The 18,299-nt window shown below is 45.3% G+C and overlaps 1 protein-coding gene across 3 annotated transcripts; it reads left to right on the forward strand.

Annotated features, from left to right (window-relative positions):
* On the forward strand, nucleotides 1-17,276 carry LOC141741355 (uncharacterized). 3 transcript variants are annotated; one of them, XM_074581912.1, is made up of 23 exons: nucleotides 1-460; nucleotides 555-613; nucleotides 718-810; nucleotides 2,493-2,620; nucleotides 3,993-4,139; nucleotides 5,269-5,340; nucleotides 6,289-6,456; nucleotides 6,549-6,645; nucleotides 7,509-7,726; nucleotides 8,725-8,878; nucleotides 9,754-9,962; nucleotides 11,197-11,314; nucleotides 12,649-12,854; nucleotides 13,477-13,594; nucleotides 13,677-13,843; nucleotides 13,968-14,068; nucleotides 14,154-14,275; nucleotides 14,394-14,444; nucleotides 14,536-14,719; nucleotides 14,802-14,925; nucleotides 15,909-16,005; nucleotides 16,209-16,310; nucleotides 16,848-17,276. In XM_074581912.1, exons 1-22 carry the CDS (start codon nucleotides 432-434, stop codon nucleotides 16,289-16,291), a joined length of 2,745 nt encoding a protein of 914 aa, XP_074438013.1. In that variant the 5' UTR covers nucleotides 1-431; the 3' UTR covers nucleotides 16,292-16,310; nucleotides 16,848-17,276. The 3 variants fall into 3 exon arrangements, with proteins under 3 accessions (XP_074438013.1, XP_074438015.1, XP_074438014.1); XM_074581914.1 differs by having other exon boundaries at nucleotides 14,536-14,698; XM_074581913.1 differs by having other exon boundaries at nucleotides 2-460; nucleotides 16,218-16,310.
* Nucleotides 17,277-18,299: the final 1,023 nt, after the last annotated feature.

Genomic DNA, 18,299 nt, shown 5'->3' on the forward strand with positions numbered 1-18,299 from the left:
TAAGACCTGAAGCCAAAGCTACGCAACTGGCTTGTAAGGAATGAGATTACTTCCCAGGGGTTGATGGAAAGCACCGAGCACCCTCTGCTGCACCCATTAAAATTAGGCTCAGCAGCAGCATCTGACCTTGTAAATACCTGGCAGAAGGGTGCTCTGCCCTCCCAGCGAGAGGGCGGCTGCCTCACACTGCCAGGAGCTCAGATAACGTTGGAGGGCACCGCAGGATTCAGCCCAGGCGTCCCTCCACAACGGAAGCCACCAGCCTCTCCTGATTCACATACAAGGTTTGGAGAAGACAGCACAGTCTCTGTTTTAGAAGGTCAGCTATAGCTTTCCTCCTGGGTCTGACCAAGTTCCAGCTCCACAGGTGGGTCAGCTTTACTTCAAAGGGAGGAGGACTTTGCTGCCCATGCACAGGTCTCCGGGGGCAGATGGAGGCTGTGGGTTACTCGCTATGCAGGTAATGAGACTTTGGTTGCTGCCTCGTTCATTTTCCTTCTTGATGTTTTTTTTCTCTGATCACCCCATGATTTGTTCCTGTACTTATCCTGCAGGATCTGGCTGCTTTTCTTGCTCTTCTGGCTGGGACGAGGGAGGCAGATGGCTCCCCCAGGTTGGTGAAACATGATAAAAGGATAGTGGGGAGAGGCAAGGATGAGAACTCTTCTCTGCCCTCCTGTCCCACTGGCTCATCTGCTCTATATGTGCTCCCACCAGGTTTTGTAGAGAGCAGTTGCCACTCCAGGATTTTTTGGATGAAACTGAACAAATTCTTGCTCCAGGGAAAGTTCTTCCAGCTGGAAATCAATGGTGAGTCACAAGTGGCTGCCCTGAGTACCATGAAGGCTGGGGAATCACAGGAGTGATCAGTGTCTGTGAGCTGGATACTGCTGCCATCTACATGATGATTGGCAACTGACCCCAAAAAACTTGCAGAACATCCTTGCCACCTAGACCTGGCCTCTGGCACCTCAATTTGGCCAATGTGCCTACAGACGAGTAAAGCTTGTATCTACAGCCACAGTCCCCTTTGCTCCTTACAATTAACATGCTGGGGAAAGGAGAAAGGATGGTCTGGGGAGGAAGGACTGACATTTGGCTTTCATTCTTTCCTCTGCCGAGCCCTTACACATGTCTAGCGAGGAAAACAAAGGTGACATTGCAGCTTGGATATGTCCTGGACAGCACAAATGACAACAGCAGTGTAGGCTGGGTAATACTCAGAAAACACACTGTCGATGAGTCCTGAGTGAGTGCTGCAGCAATTAAAGGGTATTTTTTTTAATTTCCTTTTTATTTAACACCACAATGGCAGCTCAATACCCTATTTCAGATTGAACAAAGGGTTTCCATTTTGCTGAGGAAAACAAAAATCTGCTTAACCAAAATGAAAACCAGAAAATGTTCACATCAGATTGAACAAAAGCATGTGATTTCACCCAAAACCAGATTTCTTTCTGTTGACATCAGTCCACTTTTTTCAGGGGTTGGGGTTTTTGCAATTGATTTGGAGGCAGAACTGAAAAAGTCAAGTACAGCAAGGGTGTGGGGAGAAGTGATAGCATTTATGAGAACAACTGATATCGCTGGAAAAAACAGACCAGCCTTCAGGCACAGAAAGGTTGTTTGTTTCTTCCAGCTCTTCAGTTGGTCTCATAAAAGCTATTCCCTCTTCTTCCAAAATTCTTCTCACTTATCTCCTTAGTCTATCCTGGCTGCAAGAATACATCTACTGAAACAGCAGTTATTAGCACTGTTTGACATATAAAGATGACAGGCAAATCTAGAAATTACAATGGCAACTAGTTAAACCCTATCTATTTGTACAGATTCTTGTGTCTAACCCAAGACTAAAAAAGTTCCTTAATCAGAGGGCAGATAATTAACAGAATATTATGTTATTAACTCTAGCAGCACCAAGAGCTGAGTGCAGCCAGCTCCCATCATGCCTGTTTCTTGGCTCCTCCATAGGTTTAACAGCATGCAGCACCTTGCCAAGCAGAGATGAGCAGCAAACCTGACCAATTTGTAGAAGTGTCCACCCAAAATAGGTCCGTGACTGCATCCTTTGACCAGAGTGAGCAGCAGATTATCATAGCTTGAGGATTTTTAGAAATGGATGGGCTCAATAGCCCATAACTCTTTTCTAGAGAGAAAAATCAGGGAGGAAGAAAAGTATGTGATGTCTCAGAGAAACTTTCCGCACTAGTACTTCAAGGTGGCTGTGGCACAAGCTTCTGGAGACCAAGAAATGGTGAAGATAAAAAAGTGAGCATAATGTGGGTGAGCTTGAGACATGCCAGACTGTCTCATGCACTCTAGTACATACCAGAACAACTTTGCCAGCTCCCTCACAACACACATCGTTGGAGAGCACCCAACCCAGCTGAACCTCTTTCCAGAGGAGAGCTGCGTGAGGGGCCCCTAGCACCACTCTGCCCTGTGACTTGCCCTGAGCTTTCCATCCCTGACGTCATTCCCTTTTCCTGTAGATCCTTATGTCGGCCCCGTTCTGCTGGATGAGAAACTAGCATCTCGCTGTGGCTACGTCCTGTCAGAAGACGTGTGGGGCAACCCCGTCTTCCGCGCGTCGGTGCTTGGCTGTCACGTGGCCAACGAGGTAAGACCCAGAGCGGGGCTTGAAAACAACTCAGACAGTCCATCCTCTCCAAAAAGACAAGATTGAGATATGATATGGCATTCTAACGGCACGTTTTGAGAACTCAAGGAATAGCGAACTCAAGGAGTTAGTGTTGATGGTGTGTGGAAACGAATAGGCAATGGCTCTCCAGTGTGAGGTTTGCTCAGTGTGACTGACATGGGATTTCCTCTCTCTATGAAAGGACACTTAGCCTAATGCTGCTGACTAGCTGCCAGTTCTCAAGCATATCCTTGTAGCTGCTGATTTGCCAGAGAGTTTCTTGAAAGCCTCTCTGGAAAGAAGTAGGCATCTGCTTGAAAAAGCAACTTTTGCAGTGTGATTCTGGCAGATCATTTCCTGGCTTAATTTGTGTGGTAATGTGCCTGTTAACACATGCCTAGGAACGTAGATCACACACATCTATTAGACCCAGATTTGTATCACGTAACTTTAGCCATCTAAAAGATAATGTCTAGTCTAAACTAGTTGTTTATGCTTCCACAATAGTCAATGGAGAGAAACAGGCATCTCGGGAAGGTGATTCACCCCTTCCTAAAACATGTGTAAAAGCGTAGCCTGGATTTCTAATTTCTAAATGTTAGTTGAGATGAAATGTACTTAGAAACAGAACATATCAGAGTAGAAACTTCATTGCTTGTCCATGTTTAGTCTGGTTGGTCCTGGAAGCCCCACAGAAAAAATAAGGTAAAACTTTATGGGCAAAGGTTATGTTAACAAGGACGGGGGTTGTACAGTGTGCTGTGCAACGACCAGGATTTCCAGACTGGAAATTCCTCTGGAAAGCTTTTGCCTTTTTCTGTAGAAAAATACACATCCATGTCAGATAGAAGCACAGTCCATGGCTTCATGTGTAGCTCCTGGAGAGCCAAAGGATCAAAAGGATTTCTTACTTAAGTTAGTCAAGATGATAGACACCAAACAGCATTTGTAAGATATATCTGAACTACCTACATCAAATTGAAAGCTCCAGTACTGTCCCTCCATAAGGAGGCACGCAGCAGTCATGAATGGGAGGAACGTGAACCATATGGTGAGGTAGTTCAGATCTTCCCCTGACTAGCTGCTCCTTAATACTGCAGCAAGAACAGTGCTGAGATGGGACCTGAGGCCAAGGCTGTAAGGACTGAGTCAACGTCTCTGGCTCAGAAAGCCTCTGCACACACACCACTTAAGACAGGGTGGTATGTTGGAGAAACTGTCACTACAGCTCTCAACCTGATCTCATCATTATAAAGCACTCTCAGAAACAGAACACTGGGCTGGACGGTCCCATGGAGCCGCTCCTGGGACCTTCCACGCTATCTGCTCAATTGCCTGTTGTTCTTCCTAGGCAGATGAGCTGTTTTCATTGACTGTGAACATCAAGGTCTCCTCATTTTCAAGCATGAGGGCAGCTGTGACCTACACCTACCCTATGTACTGCTCCTACTCTTCATGGGCTTCCAGAGAAATTGTGTGTGAAGAAAACTACATGGAGGTAAAAGCTTTCCCACAGAAGGAGAAGCTACATCCATGTTCCCTGCCAGGCACACCACCTCCACAAATTCCCAACAGAAGTAGATTTTATACTATATACCAGGCGTAATAGCGACCTGCTGATATTCAACACAGGGTGTAGGTGCTTATTAGTAACACATTTACATGACATAGGTATTTTGAAAGCAGTGAAATTCAGTTAACTGAGTTAACTGCACAGATGACGTTAAGTCACTGCAATCAAATTAGCAGCCAGGCAGGCCAACCTGTTTAGCTCACGAGAGTATCTTTATGTTACAAAGTGCTGCATCTTCTGTGAGAATGTCTTCCTTATATTTGAAATAATAAAACCTAGCGTTTGCAGAGCTGCACCCCCGCTGGGTCACACAACTCACAGGACATCACTGTGAGACAGAACCTGCCTCCTGCCGGGTGGTAGGACTTGGCTGTCCAGCATCTACACACCATCGGAGAAATAAGGCACTGAACAAAACGAACTTCACTGCCTTTTGTATGCACCTACTGCAGGCAGGACAAAGAAAGCCTATTTATTGTGCGCGGACTTGAGGCTGTGCAGTCACGTCTGGGTGTTGCAACACACTTAAACCATGGTACAGAGGTCTGGGGCAGACACTGACTCACAACGCTGTGACCAGAACTCGCCTCACTCTGCAGCACATGCTGGCAAGATTTAGACCATAGCATCTACCTTGGGTATCAGGGAACCTGCATTTTCAGGTGTTCAACCTGCATGGGAAGAGGGAACCAGTCCTGTCAAAGACAGTAGTCTGCTTCTCTGCACCGCCGGGGGAGGGACCCAGATGCCCCTGAACGTCTCCAGAGTGGGATCTAGTTTACAGATGACCAGATACGAAACAGGACTTTTGATTACCTGGTTATACACAAAGCATTCCCTCTGCTGTACATGCACCGCCATAACCTTCATTTTAAGGCCACAGAAGTTACCTCCGTTGAGAAACTTTTTGGAAACATTTTAATTACCTCCAGTAAATTGCTAAATCCCGACAGACACAGGAGAAGAAATCTGAAAGCCCTCTCTCTCTGCCCCCCGTGCCTGTAATAATGCTGAAGATTCAATTGTTCCCAAAGAATCTCCTCTGTGTCCCCAGGTGTCAGTGAGGACCGATGTCCCTGCAGTTTCAAATGACTACACCGTAGCCTGGATGTCAGCCCTGCCGGAGGTATGAAAGGGAGTCCTTGCTAACGGTTCCTAGCCTGCCTCTTCTCACTAATCTCATGAGTCATTCTTGGGGCATAGCTCCATCTCTGTCAAAAAAAAAAAAAAAAGCGATGGCAAAGATGCCATCAAGTACTGAAAAACCTCCCAAGTTTTCTTAGAGCTCTAGACTGCAAAAAAAGACATTGAGGTGGGAGAACAGAGCCATATGCTTGTTACATTAGTGGAAACTGAGTTCAAGACAAACAAAGGTAGGTGGTTCTCCACACAATGGGTAGTGAATCTGTCAAGCTCCTTGCCAAAAGATGTTGTGGCTGCTAAAAGCTTGCTCGATCTCGAGGAGAGCCTGGAAAAACTGACCGAAGAGAAATCCAGTAAGACATACAAAATACAAAGAAACTACAGATAGCTCAGGAGCTCCTGAGCTGAAAATTATTTGAGGCTGGAAAGTATTAGGGGGAAATATATATACTTGTCCTATTTTTCTCATGTCTTACTTGCTCCTTATACCCATTTTTCCTTTTGGCTATGGTTATCACTTCAGGAGACTGTTCTAAACCAGTACAGACATTCCTCTCTTCTTATCTTTGACACAGCATGGCTATGTATTATAAAAGGTAGTCTGTCATTTGGCCTCTGGACTGCTCCGGCAATCGACAGACACGAAAGCAACCATTTTATTAACAGCACAGGCATTGTGTCCAAGTGGAGTTGGTCAAGGCCAGCCGTCTCAGTTTCTTCCAGGGCTGCTATAAGACTATCTCTAAAGATGTCTTAAAGAGCTATAGAATCCCTTACCTTTATATGTATAAGAAGGGTGTTTCTTGCCTGGAGGGATCTAGTAGTGTCCAGTGCCGCTCCGGCTTCTAATAGGAAAACAGATGCTACAATATCATAGTTTTTTAAGGCTTTGGTAGACTTAGATCTCATGCAGCTCATCTCTCTCTTGCAGACTCAAAATGTTGCATACCAGCTATGGCAACTGATGTTTGTTTCTCCATCAGGGAGAAAGACAATAACGGTAAGCGATGCTGCAAAACTGGGCTACAGCTTCAATAACACGCTGTCCCGAGTGTACCTCCGTGCGCCCTATCACACCAACGAGTCGGACGTCAGCGTGGTGAGTTGTCTCTCTCAAGAGGACACAAAATTGTGCATTTTCCACTGCCTCTCTGGGACATCAGTTCTCTTTTTCTGCCTGCAACCCAACAGGTCAGTGGTGTGAACATGAACATGGTGACTTCCACTTCCATGTACAGGCAGCGGTGGTTGCTTTTGCTGATTGACACGACTGTCTCCTGTCCTGTTGGTAAGGATTTCTTCCTTGTTCACCAAAAATAACTGCCTTAGAACTTAGTAGAAAACACAGTCTCCCCATTTCCCTGTGACCTACTCTGCAAGAGTTTACAAGCTGCCCTCGGAGCAACATGAGCTAAGAGTCCATGGCTTCAGTCCCTGACAAACTTGTTCCCTGCTGTGATGCTACATGACTTGTGTTCCTGGTGCAGTGTCGTGCCTTGTCTCTGGTTTCTCAAACCCCCACGTTAGATGCAGAGAACTGGAGACAAGTGAAACTGCTGCAGAAGGGCCAGGGAGCCTCCCCTGGACTAACCCCACAGCCTTGGCTCTCCCCTGCCATACAGCTCCACGCAGGGGATGCAGCTCTGCATCGCCGGGACTCACCTCGTCCTTTTCCCTGGAGGGACAGAGCCAGCCAGGCTTTTTGCAGAACAGTGGCAGCTGCACCTTCTGTCTCTCACAGCGCAGTATTAGTTTGAACGACTGATGAGGAAGCAGGATGTTGTCATGATCTTGAAGCCAGTATGTCAAGGAGAACGCCCAAATGGGGCTATGCCCCATTCCTTTTGCCAGTAAGGCAAAAATCCAGGGACCAGAAGGACAACAGAGAATGTACCTGGGAGCACTACTGTCAGTTCTTCTGAATAAATTAATTACTCCTCTCAAACTGGTGATTCAAGTCTACTTTGAGCACCAGGGTTTCTGTGACAAAATAGCCATCAGTTGGTTAATATCCTGCCAGGTGTTTCATTAGTGAAAGCTGTAAAGGTACCCTGGTGACAAGGAGTCAGGGAAGGACAGACCTTGCATAGTGAAGACTGACTGGTAACTCCAATTTCCCGGCCTTCTGGGACTGTCTGTCTAACTCAACAGATGGCATCAGCTTCACGGATACTACGCTAACATGGACTGTGCCAAGTGTTATCCCCACATTAGTGGTTCAAGAATCCACCTTTCTGTCTAAAACCATTTTAATGGGAGTTGATGGCCGAGTCATAGTAAACCCAGAGGAGAAGAGCTATTTACTGGAGCATAACGAGACACACATTGGAATAACTGTCCCTATCGGAGCAGAAGGAGGCAAGCTAAAGGTTAGTACAAACCTGTCACGTACTAATACATTTGAGGGCCTGCACCGTGGAAGATGTTACTAAATCATGATCATTCCAAATAGTGATTGATTGCTGTTTAAAATTCTTGGATACAAGAAATATTTGAAGACCTGGGTGCTCCTTCTCTGTGTTTTGAAAGCACCTACTCAGAAACTAAGTATCTCTGATTACAAAACATGAGAGAAGAAAGAGACCGTCTTTTCCTAATAAAGTATACTGAATAAATTAAGAGTGAAGGGATTCCCAGGCACTGGAATTGAGTTATCTATGTTATTACATTATGAAACTGGCCCAGGCCCAGTTCTGACCCGGGTCAATAAGCAATTTCCTAGACAATCTCCATGCAGGCAGCATGAGTTAGCATGGGGCAGGCTCCCAGCATGTAGTTTGGGTGCAGCCACCTGCTTTGGACATAGTATAATTTATAATTTACAGGTACAGAGACAATGTCCAAAGAAATGTTCAGTATAAAGGAGATGAAAATATTCTCACAAGACTCTTTACCAGTTACATTTGTGAAAATGACACTGGTGTGACTGACTTACCCTGTTCGGAAGGTCACTGATCTATCAGTGGACCTCATATTTGTGTATGTAACACCAGACAGACTTGGTCTGAAGAACTGTTGGAAGCACTGACAAATTTTCAGAGTGAACTGGGACAGAATGAGAAACGTGACTGATAGTCATGGGATTGCAAAAAAATAAACGCAAATATGGTTACTTACTAAGCTTAATGAGGACACTCCCCCAACCCTGGTACCTCCTTATTGAGAATCTCAGCAGTGTAAGCCAAATATGGGCCAGACAAATGGGCCCAAGCAAACAAACAAACAAACAAGCTCCCCTAGCAAAATCCATCCCAAACTGTACTAGAATACCACTTTCTCTTTCTGGTGTAAGAATTTTAACCATATTCAGTCATTCTTCTATTGAACTATTGAGAATTAAGACTTAATCACAAATTTTACTTCCTAGAGCTCCATATCTGGTGGTGTGTATGGAGTCATTTACAGTATTGACTTGTTCTTGGAGCACACATGGACCGATGCAGATTGGCAAACCACGAAGTATACTGTCATCAAATCCATCACCACACCTTTCATGCCACAAATACCAACTGTTATCAACAGTAAGTCATTCCTCTCAATGACTTTTACCAATCTCTTGCTTTTGCTGTGTTATACATTGCTCCATTGGACCTCTGCCACACACCTACATTCACCAGAATGTTCTCAACTCCCACTTCCAATTTGCTAGCCAAAGTCAAGATGAAAGGTGGTATAAAAAAATCCCAAACCTTTAGCCTTAGTGGATGTACCATTTTTCACCCGTCATTATGGGATGAAATGAAAATTATCAGTTGCTGATAAGAACAAGAACATTTCTTTCACACTAACATCCAGATTTTTCCAGTGAGCACTGGGACCCTAGAATAAAGATATTGCATTGTGCAATTATCACATTGGGCAGAACTGCCTTAGGACAGCATTCATTGATGGCATTTTCTCCCCAAAACTGCTGCCTGCATTTGTTATCTTGGGAGCGTACTTAAATCATTGTGCCAAGCAGTGGTGCGGTAATATTTTTTTAATTATATTTTCCAACGCATTAAGACACTAAACGTCTCTGAAACTGATCTAAACTCTGGATAGCTGACATTGAAAGAAAAAGAAGCCTATATTATGATAGCTTTTCTGTATTTTATGAGGCTGAACTAAATTCTAGATTTCTTTATAGGAAACTCATTGCACACCACAGGGCACCTCTAGAAAGTTACTGAACCCACTTGCTATAAAGTTGTATGTATTTGTTGTTAATCTCCTGCAGCTTGAAGCAATTCTCATGTACTCAGAGTATTTCAGATCTGAACACAAACACTCATTAATCAGAGCCCTTAAAGAGATGGCTGTTGGCTAAGTTTCCTGGAACTTGAATGGGAGGCCACCCCAACTGTCTTCTTTACTTGATCCACACCAGCGGCAATTTGATGTTCTCTCCCTACAGATACTCTGCCAGAGGAAAGGCTATTTAATGTTGCATTTGGACACTTTCTTCCCGATGTCTCTCTGGTGGCAATCGCAATAGGAAATGTGCCATTTACCCTGAGAGAAGCACAGCACCATGGGTTTAAGATTTATGAAACTCCCTTTTCTAACAGAACGAAAGGATTTGTCCTGGAAGTCTCTTTTGATGATCCGTATGTTCTAAAGGAGGTAAGATACAGGACTTCACATCAGCAGCTGAGTGGAGGAGGTAGGGCAGTCCCTTTTCAGAACATAGTCTGGCTTTCATTAGCCAACAACTGTTCCTTGTTCATAAAGGTGTCAATGAGCCTGAGCTCATCTGAATTAAGATTAGAGGCTTGTATGTCCCCACCTTGCTCTCCCTAGGTCTCTGGGGGACATGCAGCATCACATGCAATTAGATGGTATGAAATACGACTTCCTTTAGTGTCTGCCAGCATGGCTAATGTCTGAGCACATGCCCAGCAGGAAGAGGTTTGTGAAATCTCTATTAAACGCTGTCCCTTGAAACAGGAGTGCCTTGGAAAAATAAATCAATTATTGAAATCCTGAAACACCAGTTACCAACATCCAGTAATTCCTGAACCTACTGTTTATGCCGAGCCATTTGACCCCTGGCACAGGCCATGCACCGTGCGAGCATGTACAGGCAGGCTTAGGGTATTCTAAATGTAATTTTGTTAAGCTTCAGACCATTTCTAATCTAAATATTTGTAAAAAGTATAAACTCGCAGAGGGAATTCAACCTCTGATTTTGTGGGAGGATGCGTAGCTGCAAGTCCTCTACCACTGTTTCCACCAAATCACGCAGAGAGGAGATGTTATTTTCTCTTACAAGGAACAACATTGTGAAGGCACAGGATCAGAACTTGCGCAAATAGTTCTCAGGCTGCAGTCAAACCACAGTTAAATTGCATTAAGGATCAAAGCAAGCCAAAAATTTTCAGAAGTATTTCTTTCAGGTTGAACAGCGGGTTTTGCTTCGGGGGCGCTTTTAGTGAAATAAAGGAGGGTAGCGAGAGGGATCTCTCATAGCATCTCCTCACACCTGTCTTGCTGATTACTCGCTCTCCTGGGTTCAGCCCACACTCTGAGTAAAGAAGAATAAGGTTTTGGACCCGGATCACCCTCTACGAGCTCTTTCACCAGTGGGCTACAAAGGAAACACCGCTGTGTTCGCTTCTGCCTCCATTTTCTGAACAGGCACTACGCTCTCCACATTTATGTTTGGCCGAAAGAGCTGTTGAATCCAGTCCAGATTTCTGAATAGTTTTAGGCCAACTGAAGCGATGTTTTTGGAGACGGAGCTATTTGCAGGGGAGAGGAGGGTGCTGGAATAATTATTTAGTTCTGCTCAGGATATACATTCCTGTCTGTGCTGGAAGCCATTGCTACTGCAGTCTTACACTTCTCTCTTTTTCAGTATGTGAATAGAAATGAAACAAAATATACCCTCCTCGTGAACTACTCTATGAGCGTGGGTCCGGAGATGACACCCTATTATCATTCTGCAGAGGTGGAGTGTGTGATTGCTGATATCGGTGAGCTTTCCCCTGACATTAACTCATTTGCATCAACAGCATGGCTCAGATTTTCATTGAATTCGGTGAGAACGGCTTTAGGCTGAGGATGAGAGCTTTTGGGAAAACCCCACCCTTCAATAGCTCATTATTGGTAACATGGCCAGCTTGCTGCTTTTCTAATGGCAGCTCTTCTGCATACTGGCAAGACAGTCTGCCCTCGAGACACTGAGAGCAATAAAAACTAGTGTATAAAAGAAGTTGGCTTGCAAACTCAGCGAACAAGATGCCTCATAACTTGAACATACATCTACTGGCAAAACTTTCAGACATTGCTACGAGTTTCAGTTTGTCCTCAAATGCAATTCTGCCTCTGCGTCCAGGGCAGAACTCAACTGACTCAAATAAATTGCTGTGAACTCCAAAGACAGCATTTCTGTAAGGAGACAATCATCCACTAAGAGCAGGTTATTGAAACAGTCAGGAGGTCTGATTGGTATTTTCTCAAACTTCTTAGATTTTGGATGCCCCGAATGTGACAGAGTCTCCTCACTGCCCTGTTTTATCTTTGAAATAGCTCTGGGTTCAATCCAAAGACGGCTGACCAAAAAAATATAATTAGCTACATAGCTCAGCTTGCCTTACTGAAACAGGGAGTAGTCCTGGAAGCAAGCTGGCAGGCCAACGCTAAGGCATGAGGATTCCCGATCCCACCAATTGTGAGCTGCTGCATCCACAGCACAGCCAAAGCCCTGCAGACGATGCCAGTATGCACCTAACAGCGCTGCTGTAGTGCCAGCACAAAATCTACCCGTGATAGAAATCCCTGCCTGGGCCAAACATAGAATCATAGAATCACAGAATGGTTCGAGTTGGAAGGAACCTTAAAGACCATCCAGTTCCACCCCCTTGCCATGGGCAGGGACACCTCCCACTAGACCAGGCTGCTCAAAGCCCCATCCAGCCTGGCCTTGAACACTTCCAGGGATGGGGCATCCACAACCTCCCTGGGCAACCTGTGCCAGTGCCTCACCACCCTCACAGTAAAGAATTTCTTCCTAATATCCAATCTAAATCTACCCTCTTTCAGTTTGAAACAGTTACCCCTCGTTCTATCGTTACACTCCCTGATAAAAGAGTCCCTCCCCATCTTTCCTGTAGCCCCCTTCAGGTACTGGAAGGGGCTATAAGGTCTCCCCGAAGCCTTCTCTTCTCCAGGCTGAACAACCCCAGCTCTCTCAGCCTGTCCTCATAGCAGAGGCGCTCCAGCCCTTGGATCATCTTCGTGGCCCTCTGCTCATCATCGCTCAAACCTTCTCTTATCGCTAACTCTTCATCCCACCTTCTTCCCACAGAACTACCAGAAGCAGTTGGTTACTGTGATGAAGAAAACCTGTATCTAGTCATCCCTACTTTTGGCTTGCACCGGTATTGGAACCTGTATCTTGGTAGCAAGCCCTTGAACCGGCACGTTGCGCTTACCAATGGGTATCTTGCAGCTACCAACTCTACACACCTGATCTTGCAAATCCCTCTGTTTGCCATGGGAGTTATCTATGAGGTACATGAAGTGCATAGCAATGCCTTCTTTAAAGTACGTAGGGCTGTTTGTTCATACAGCCACAGTCACGGTTCGTAGCGCTGCAGTATTAAACGTGTTGGAAAACCTCCAGAGGGAAGGACTCTAAGCCAGTGCAAGAGAAGAGGTATCGGACATGGACCCTTCTGGTAATGCCATGTATTATGTAATCTGCAGCGCTAAATTGTGTCTAACAGATATGCACCAAGTTTTCAAAAACAAACTCCTCAGTATTTTTAGTAGGATGAGGCAAAATGTCCCATCTGCACTGAGCCAGAAACAATATTTCAATATAGCTTTTATGAAAGAAGCTCTTTTAAAGGAACATTTTGTAGAAATGTTAAGACATGGCAGGGGAAAACTGATGCTGTAATAAACATCTGAACTATTCTACAATAATCAGCCAAAATTTATCTCTGTGACAGTGACCAATTAACATGTACCAGAAAACTTCTGCCCCCGTGTTGCATGAGGCCAGAGACTTCACACTGACTTGACTCTTGTGACTTCTTAGTATTCAAGTAGGCACAAGCTAAAAAGCAGAACTTTGAACATATGGATCACGTGCCTTAACAGGAGTCCTCTTCCATCACCTCCTTCACAGGAAGTCTCCTTTCAGAAAATTAAAGCAAGGTTTGATGTTGCCCTAAGGAAAGTGAGAACTACGGAGACCTTACAGATGTTCTCTGTTCGCTGCAATTTTAATTCTTCAGCATTTATAAGTAAGTTATACAAGCGATCAATCAATAAAAAAGATCTGTGATTCTTTCCTCGAGTTTATAACCAACTCTCCGATTTTCTCAGTATGCCACCCAGATGGTACTATAATGATATCTGCCCAAATGAAGACAATTCCTGCCATTGATATGAGTAAAACCAAACTAAGGGATAGCTCTTGCAAGCCTAGAGAGTACAATGAAGAACACGCCTTCTTCAAGTTCCATGTCACTACCTGTGGCACTTCAGTAAGGGTAAGCCCATGGCTGAAGCAGATACATCTGCTGGAAGTCTCTGTCTCTCCTGCATTTTCTCTTTTGTTCTCCTGCCCCAGCTCCTGAGAAGATTCCATTTTTAATGAGCTTCCCATATGCACAGTTTGAAGGTGATCACATTATTTATGAAAATGAAATCTCTTATGAGAAAGAGACTCTTCCAGGACAGAGCATACCAACAATCACGAGAGATCCAGACTACAGGTAGGAGCTCACTGACACTGCTCACTTTTGTACGGCTGCTGGAAAGTAAAAGCGAACACAAAAATGACCCTTTCTCCTATTATAGACTAACAGTATTGTGCTACTATCGAGCAAAAGAGACCCTAGTGCTAGGCGCCTTCGCTAGCGATCCATCCACATCGCCTCCCTTTGGCTCTGGTACAATGGTACCAAGGTCAAATATTGCAGGTAGGAAATTTTCTTCCTCCGTTTTTAAACTTCTGTGACTTCTTCAGTTTTAAGTTCCCTTGTTAAGATATGCCCTGCTTCCTACTAAACAACCTCACTAACATCTCCTTTTCCGCAGTGTACAGAAGGATAAGACAAGCCCTGAATGTAGTTTCAAGAGTGTCCAAAGGTAAGTCTCCTCTTCAGAAAATCAGGAAAATTCCCAACATGTTTTAATTTAAATAAAATTAAACAACAAAATCCCGTGATGCTTTCTTGAGATGAATCTTTCACGGAATTCTATGAGCCCAACGTGGCAATAATCAAGCGACCCGTGGAGCCTGTGTTTCTCGAGGTGGAGCTGAAAGACGAAAGTCCCGACGCTGAGTTATACCTGGAAAACTGCTGGGTAACTGGGTCTCTAGACTTCAACAGCACCCCAAGGTGGAACATCACTGTGGATGGGCAAGTAGTTATTGAATGACCAACACACTCCTCATCAAAGCCCTAATATCTTTTAGATCTGTTGATCTGCTCTCTCAAATAGGTGCGAGATTAACGGCAGTGAGTATGTTGCGGAGTTCTGCCCGGTAGCTGTTAGCCCCAGGGTGAGACACCCTGCTCATTTCAAAAGGCTAGCAGTAAGGACCCTGACACATCAACTGGAACAGGTAAGATTAAGTCAAAGACTCACCTCCCACTCATGGAATCTGTCCTCTGAACTTCTTAAGACCATTTAAAGAATAGCCAGTGTAAACACCACGCAGACTTAAGACCTAGCCAGCATTCAACCTTGACTGGTGCGCAGCTTTAATTTAGTTCTCTTCTCAAATCTGCTGTGCAGCACAGTTTTGAGATTGGACTGATTGGAGTAAACAAAAGAGTTTGGTATGTAAATATGATTTTTATATGGTGTTTCTGGCTTTTTATAGGATCAGATTCATAGCACTTCAGCTCAAAATGTCTGGAACAGAAAAGTCAATTTATATACCATAATATCCACATGAAGTTCAGCTCTGTTGTCACCCATCTGTCCCAGCCAGTCAACCACCTCCTCAGATGCCAGCCCAATGGGCAGGGAAGTAGAGGCATGTGGGTTTGGTCTTACACTTTTGAGGGTCTGTCCTCCTCCAAGAGGTCTAAGAAGAGCAAAGAAAATGCCAGGTGACCTGAGGGTGCTTTGCTCCCAGTGCACCCCGTTGAGTGGACTCTAGCACGTGTACTGCCATGGCAGTGCCCCTACCTCAGCAGCTTAAGTAACCACGTAATTTTTTGACTTGGCCTTTCATAAGCAGTTCAACTCGTGAACTTGCTAGAAATGAACATGACGCGATTCTGGCTTGTGCTGCTTCCTCAGCACGCAGCTGCATCTAGCACTAGATTGAGTTTCTGTCTAGCTTTGATACACAGCCTCACTGCAGTGAGGTTTTAACTTCTCCTGTCTCAGCCTCTCAGTTACCAAACTGCCTGAGGGCTTCTTTGACACCAAATTTGAAATTCAAGGCAGGTTCAGCTAGAAGGTGCCGCGTGCAAGTGTTCAGACGAGCCTAAGTCTAATCAGCTGTAACTTCTGCAGAAGACGAACAAAAGGCAAAACGACGCTCCTCAAAGAGGGATTTGATACGGACCAAACGGGACTTTTTCTTCTTCTCAGGTGTATGTGCACTGTTTGGTGGCAGCCTGCTCTCCGACCAACATACTGCCTGGCAGCCCCTGCCGAGGACAGTGCAGCTCACGCAGGGAGAGGAAGGGTAAGTGTCCGAAGGAAAACAGCCATTGCAAAGTCCTCCTGACCTGACATTTTTAAGGGATTTCGGACCTCTGGTTTTGGCATCTGAAATGCCTTGAACATGGACTGTATAACATTACCTCATACTTTAATACATTAGCACCTAATGTGCAGCATGTATGTGTTCTTGAAAAACTACACAAATACACTGTATATGACTCTCAGTCTTTCCAGGTCGCCTTTCAGCCAGTCTCCAGGGCTACGTACTCGCTGGACCGGTCTGGATTGTTGATCCAGATCGAAGATGACGCACGTAAAGTGAACTTGGTAAGAGCACCAGGCCCCGTGTACTCACCCGGAGAGGTCACCGTGCCTTGTGGCACAAGCAGTGCATAGCCTGTCACTCAAGACCTTAGAACAATAGGTTCTGGGGCAAGAACTAGGGAAAGGGCAGGGATTGCAGTCTCCTGGTCTAAGCTTGAGCCCGTAAGAGAGAGGAGGAGAGCTACCTGCCAAGCCAAACACAGGTGGCACAGCTCTGGAGAAGATGCCAGCAGTAGAGCAGGGCATGTTGGAGTTGGGCTGTAGCAGGCAGCTTTGGAACCAGATGTTATTTCAACAGGTTTTCAACTGGACTGCCCCCAGCAGTCATCACCCTTTAGCTGAACGAAAATGGATCCCAAATTTTAAAAAACAAACACTAAGGCACAAATCACCACCTTATTCCAAGTTCTTTCGAAGGGTCCAAATCCCCCAAATTGTTTGGGTTTATCCTATAGCTTTGTGTGCTTTTGGAGAGCCAGAGCTGTTCGGCTGTGTGCCCCAGCCTTGCTCCTCACTTCACTCTGTGTGTGTCTCCAACAGCACCTGAAGGCTCTGCTGCGCTCGCTGCTTTCTAAAGGGTGCAACTAGACACAGGAGCTACCTCTTTCAGTGACCACCAGAACTATCTTGCTTGAAGCAAAAAGACCAGAAAGACCAGACGGTGGAACTCAGGACAGCACCACACCACTGGGAAGTGCAGGGTCTGCTAACAGGATTAGTAAATGTTGGAACCTCCTGTTGCCTCTCTGAAGCGGCTACGAAAGAAAACCGGACAGAAAATAACCCAAGGCTGCAAAATAACACTTCTTGTTTCTTCCAGCTGTTGAAATACAGACTTGCAGATCCCCAAAATTATTCCAGCCCTGATTATGGCTGCTTCTTGTAATATTTCATAAAGTGACTGCCAATCCTCCCATGTGAATGTAAAGTGCAAATCTGAAAAGTCCAATAAAAATACATAAAAAGTAATGTAGAGTGCAGAACATCTCCTTGCTAATGTGCAACAGCAACCATCTGGTACACCAACACTGGCTTCCAAGAGCCAAGCAATCTGCTACTTCGGGCCTCTTCCACATGCAACACGACGGCATACGTGGTTTTTTTCTCATTAATGCAGATTTGTGTCTGTAACATTGCATTGACCTGAGCTTCTTGGAAACTTGTTAGTTCCTCACTTTCCTCTCACCTGCCCAAGTAGGGAAAAGGCTAACTCTACAAAACGGGAGAAGACAGATGCTCTAACATGAGTAAAAAGGACAACTCACCTGGTATTTTGTTTTCTGTGCCCACAGCAAATATTTTTTAAAGAGAATAAAAATTATAAGGGTTATTTACTATTACATCAAGGACAAAGCAGACACATGACCACCTGTCGTCACTCTCAGGACGCGCCTGCACTGTAACTGAAGGTGTGCCTGCAGCACGAGTAGGTGTGCAAGGGCAGTGAGGAGGGGGCAATCGCACCGATGACGATAACGGGGTAATAACGCAGCCGTGTGCGGTCCCCAGTGGGTCTGCGCAACTCCCGGCCTCTGTCCTCGCAGGCTGGCTGGGTGACGCACGCCCGTTAGTGCATAGACGTGGCACGTTTCCCAGAGGCTGCAGTCATGCCCGTGATGATTGCTGAATAAATGTAGTCTTAAAGCCGTATCTACCAAAGGATTAAGTTTTGTAAAAAGGAATGAGGGCGGGGAGGGGTGGTGGGATCCCAAGGCCCCCTCCAGCAGCAGCCCGGGGGATGCTGCCTTCTCTGCTGCATGAGCAGTGCACTCTACCGTCCGGAGCTAACACTGCAGAGCCAAGCAAGCTTACTGCTCCCACACGTCTTCCCAGAGAGAACATTCCCCATTTTTAACGTTAACGGTAACAAACCCATTAGTTTAGGTTAACTTCCTGTTAATCTAAAAAGCAGTCGTTTTGAAATTTGTAAACTGGGATGAAGTTTAAATCATGATGACTAAAAGCTAGCTCTTGTTTTCCCACTGCTCATGG

The sequence above is a fragment of the Larus michahellis genome, chromosome 3 (genome assembly GCF_964199755.1).
Source record: "Larus michahellis chromosome 3, bLarMic1.1, whole genome shotgun sequence".
In the NCBI taxonomy this organism is placed as follows: Eukaryota; Metazoa; Chordata; class Aves; order Charadriiformes; family Laridae; genus Larus; species Larus michahellis.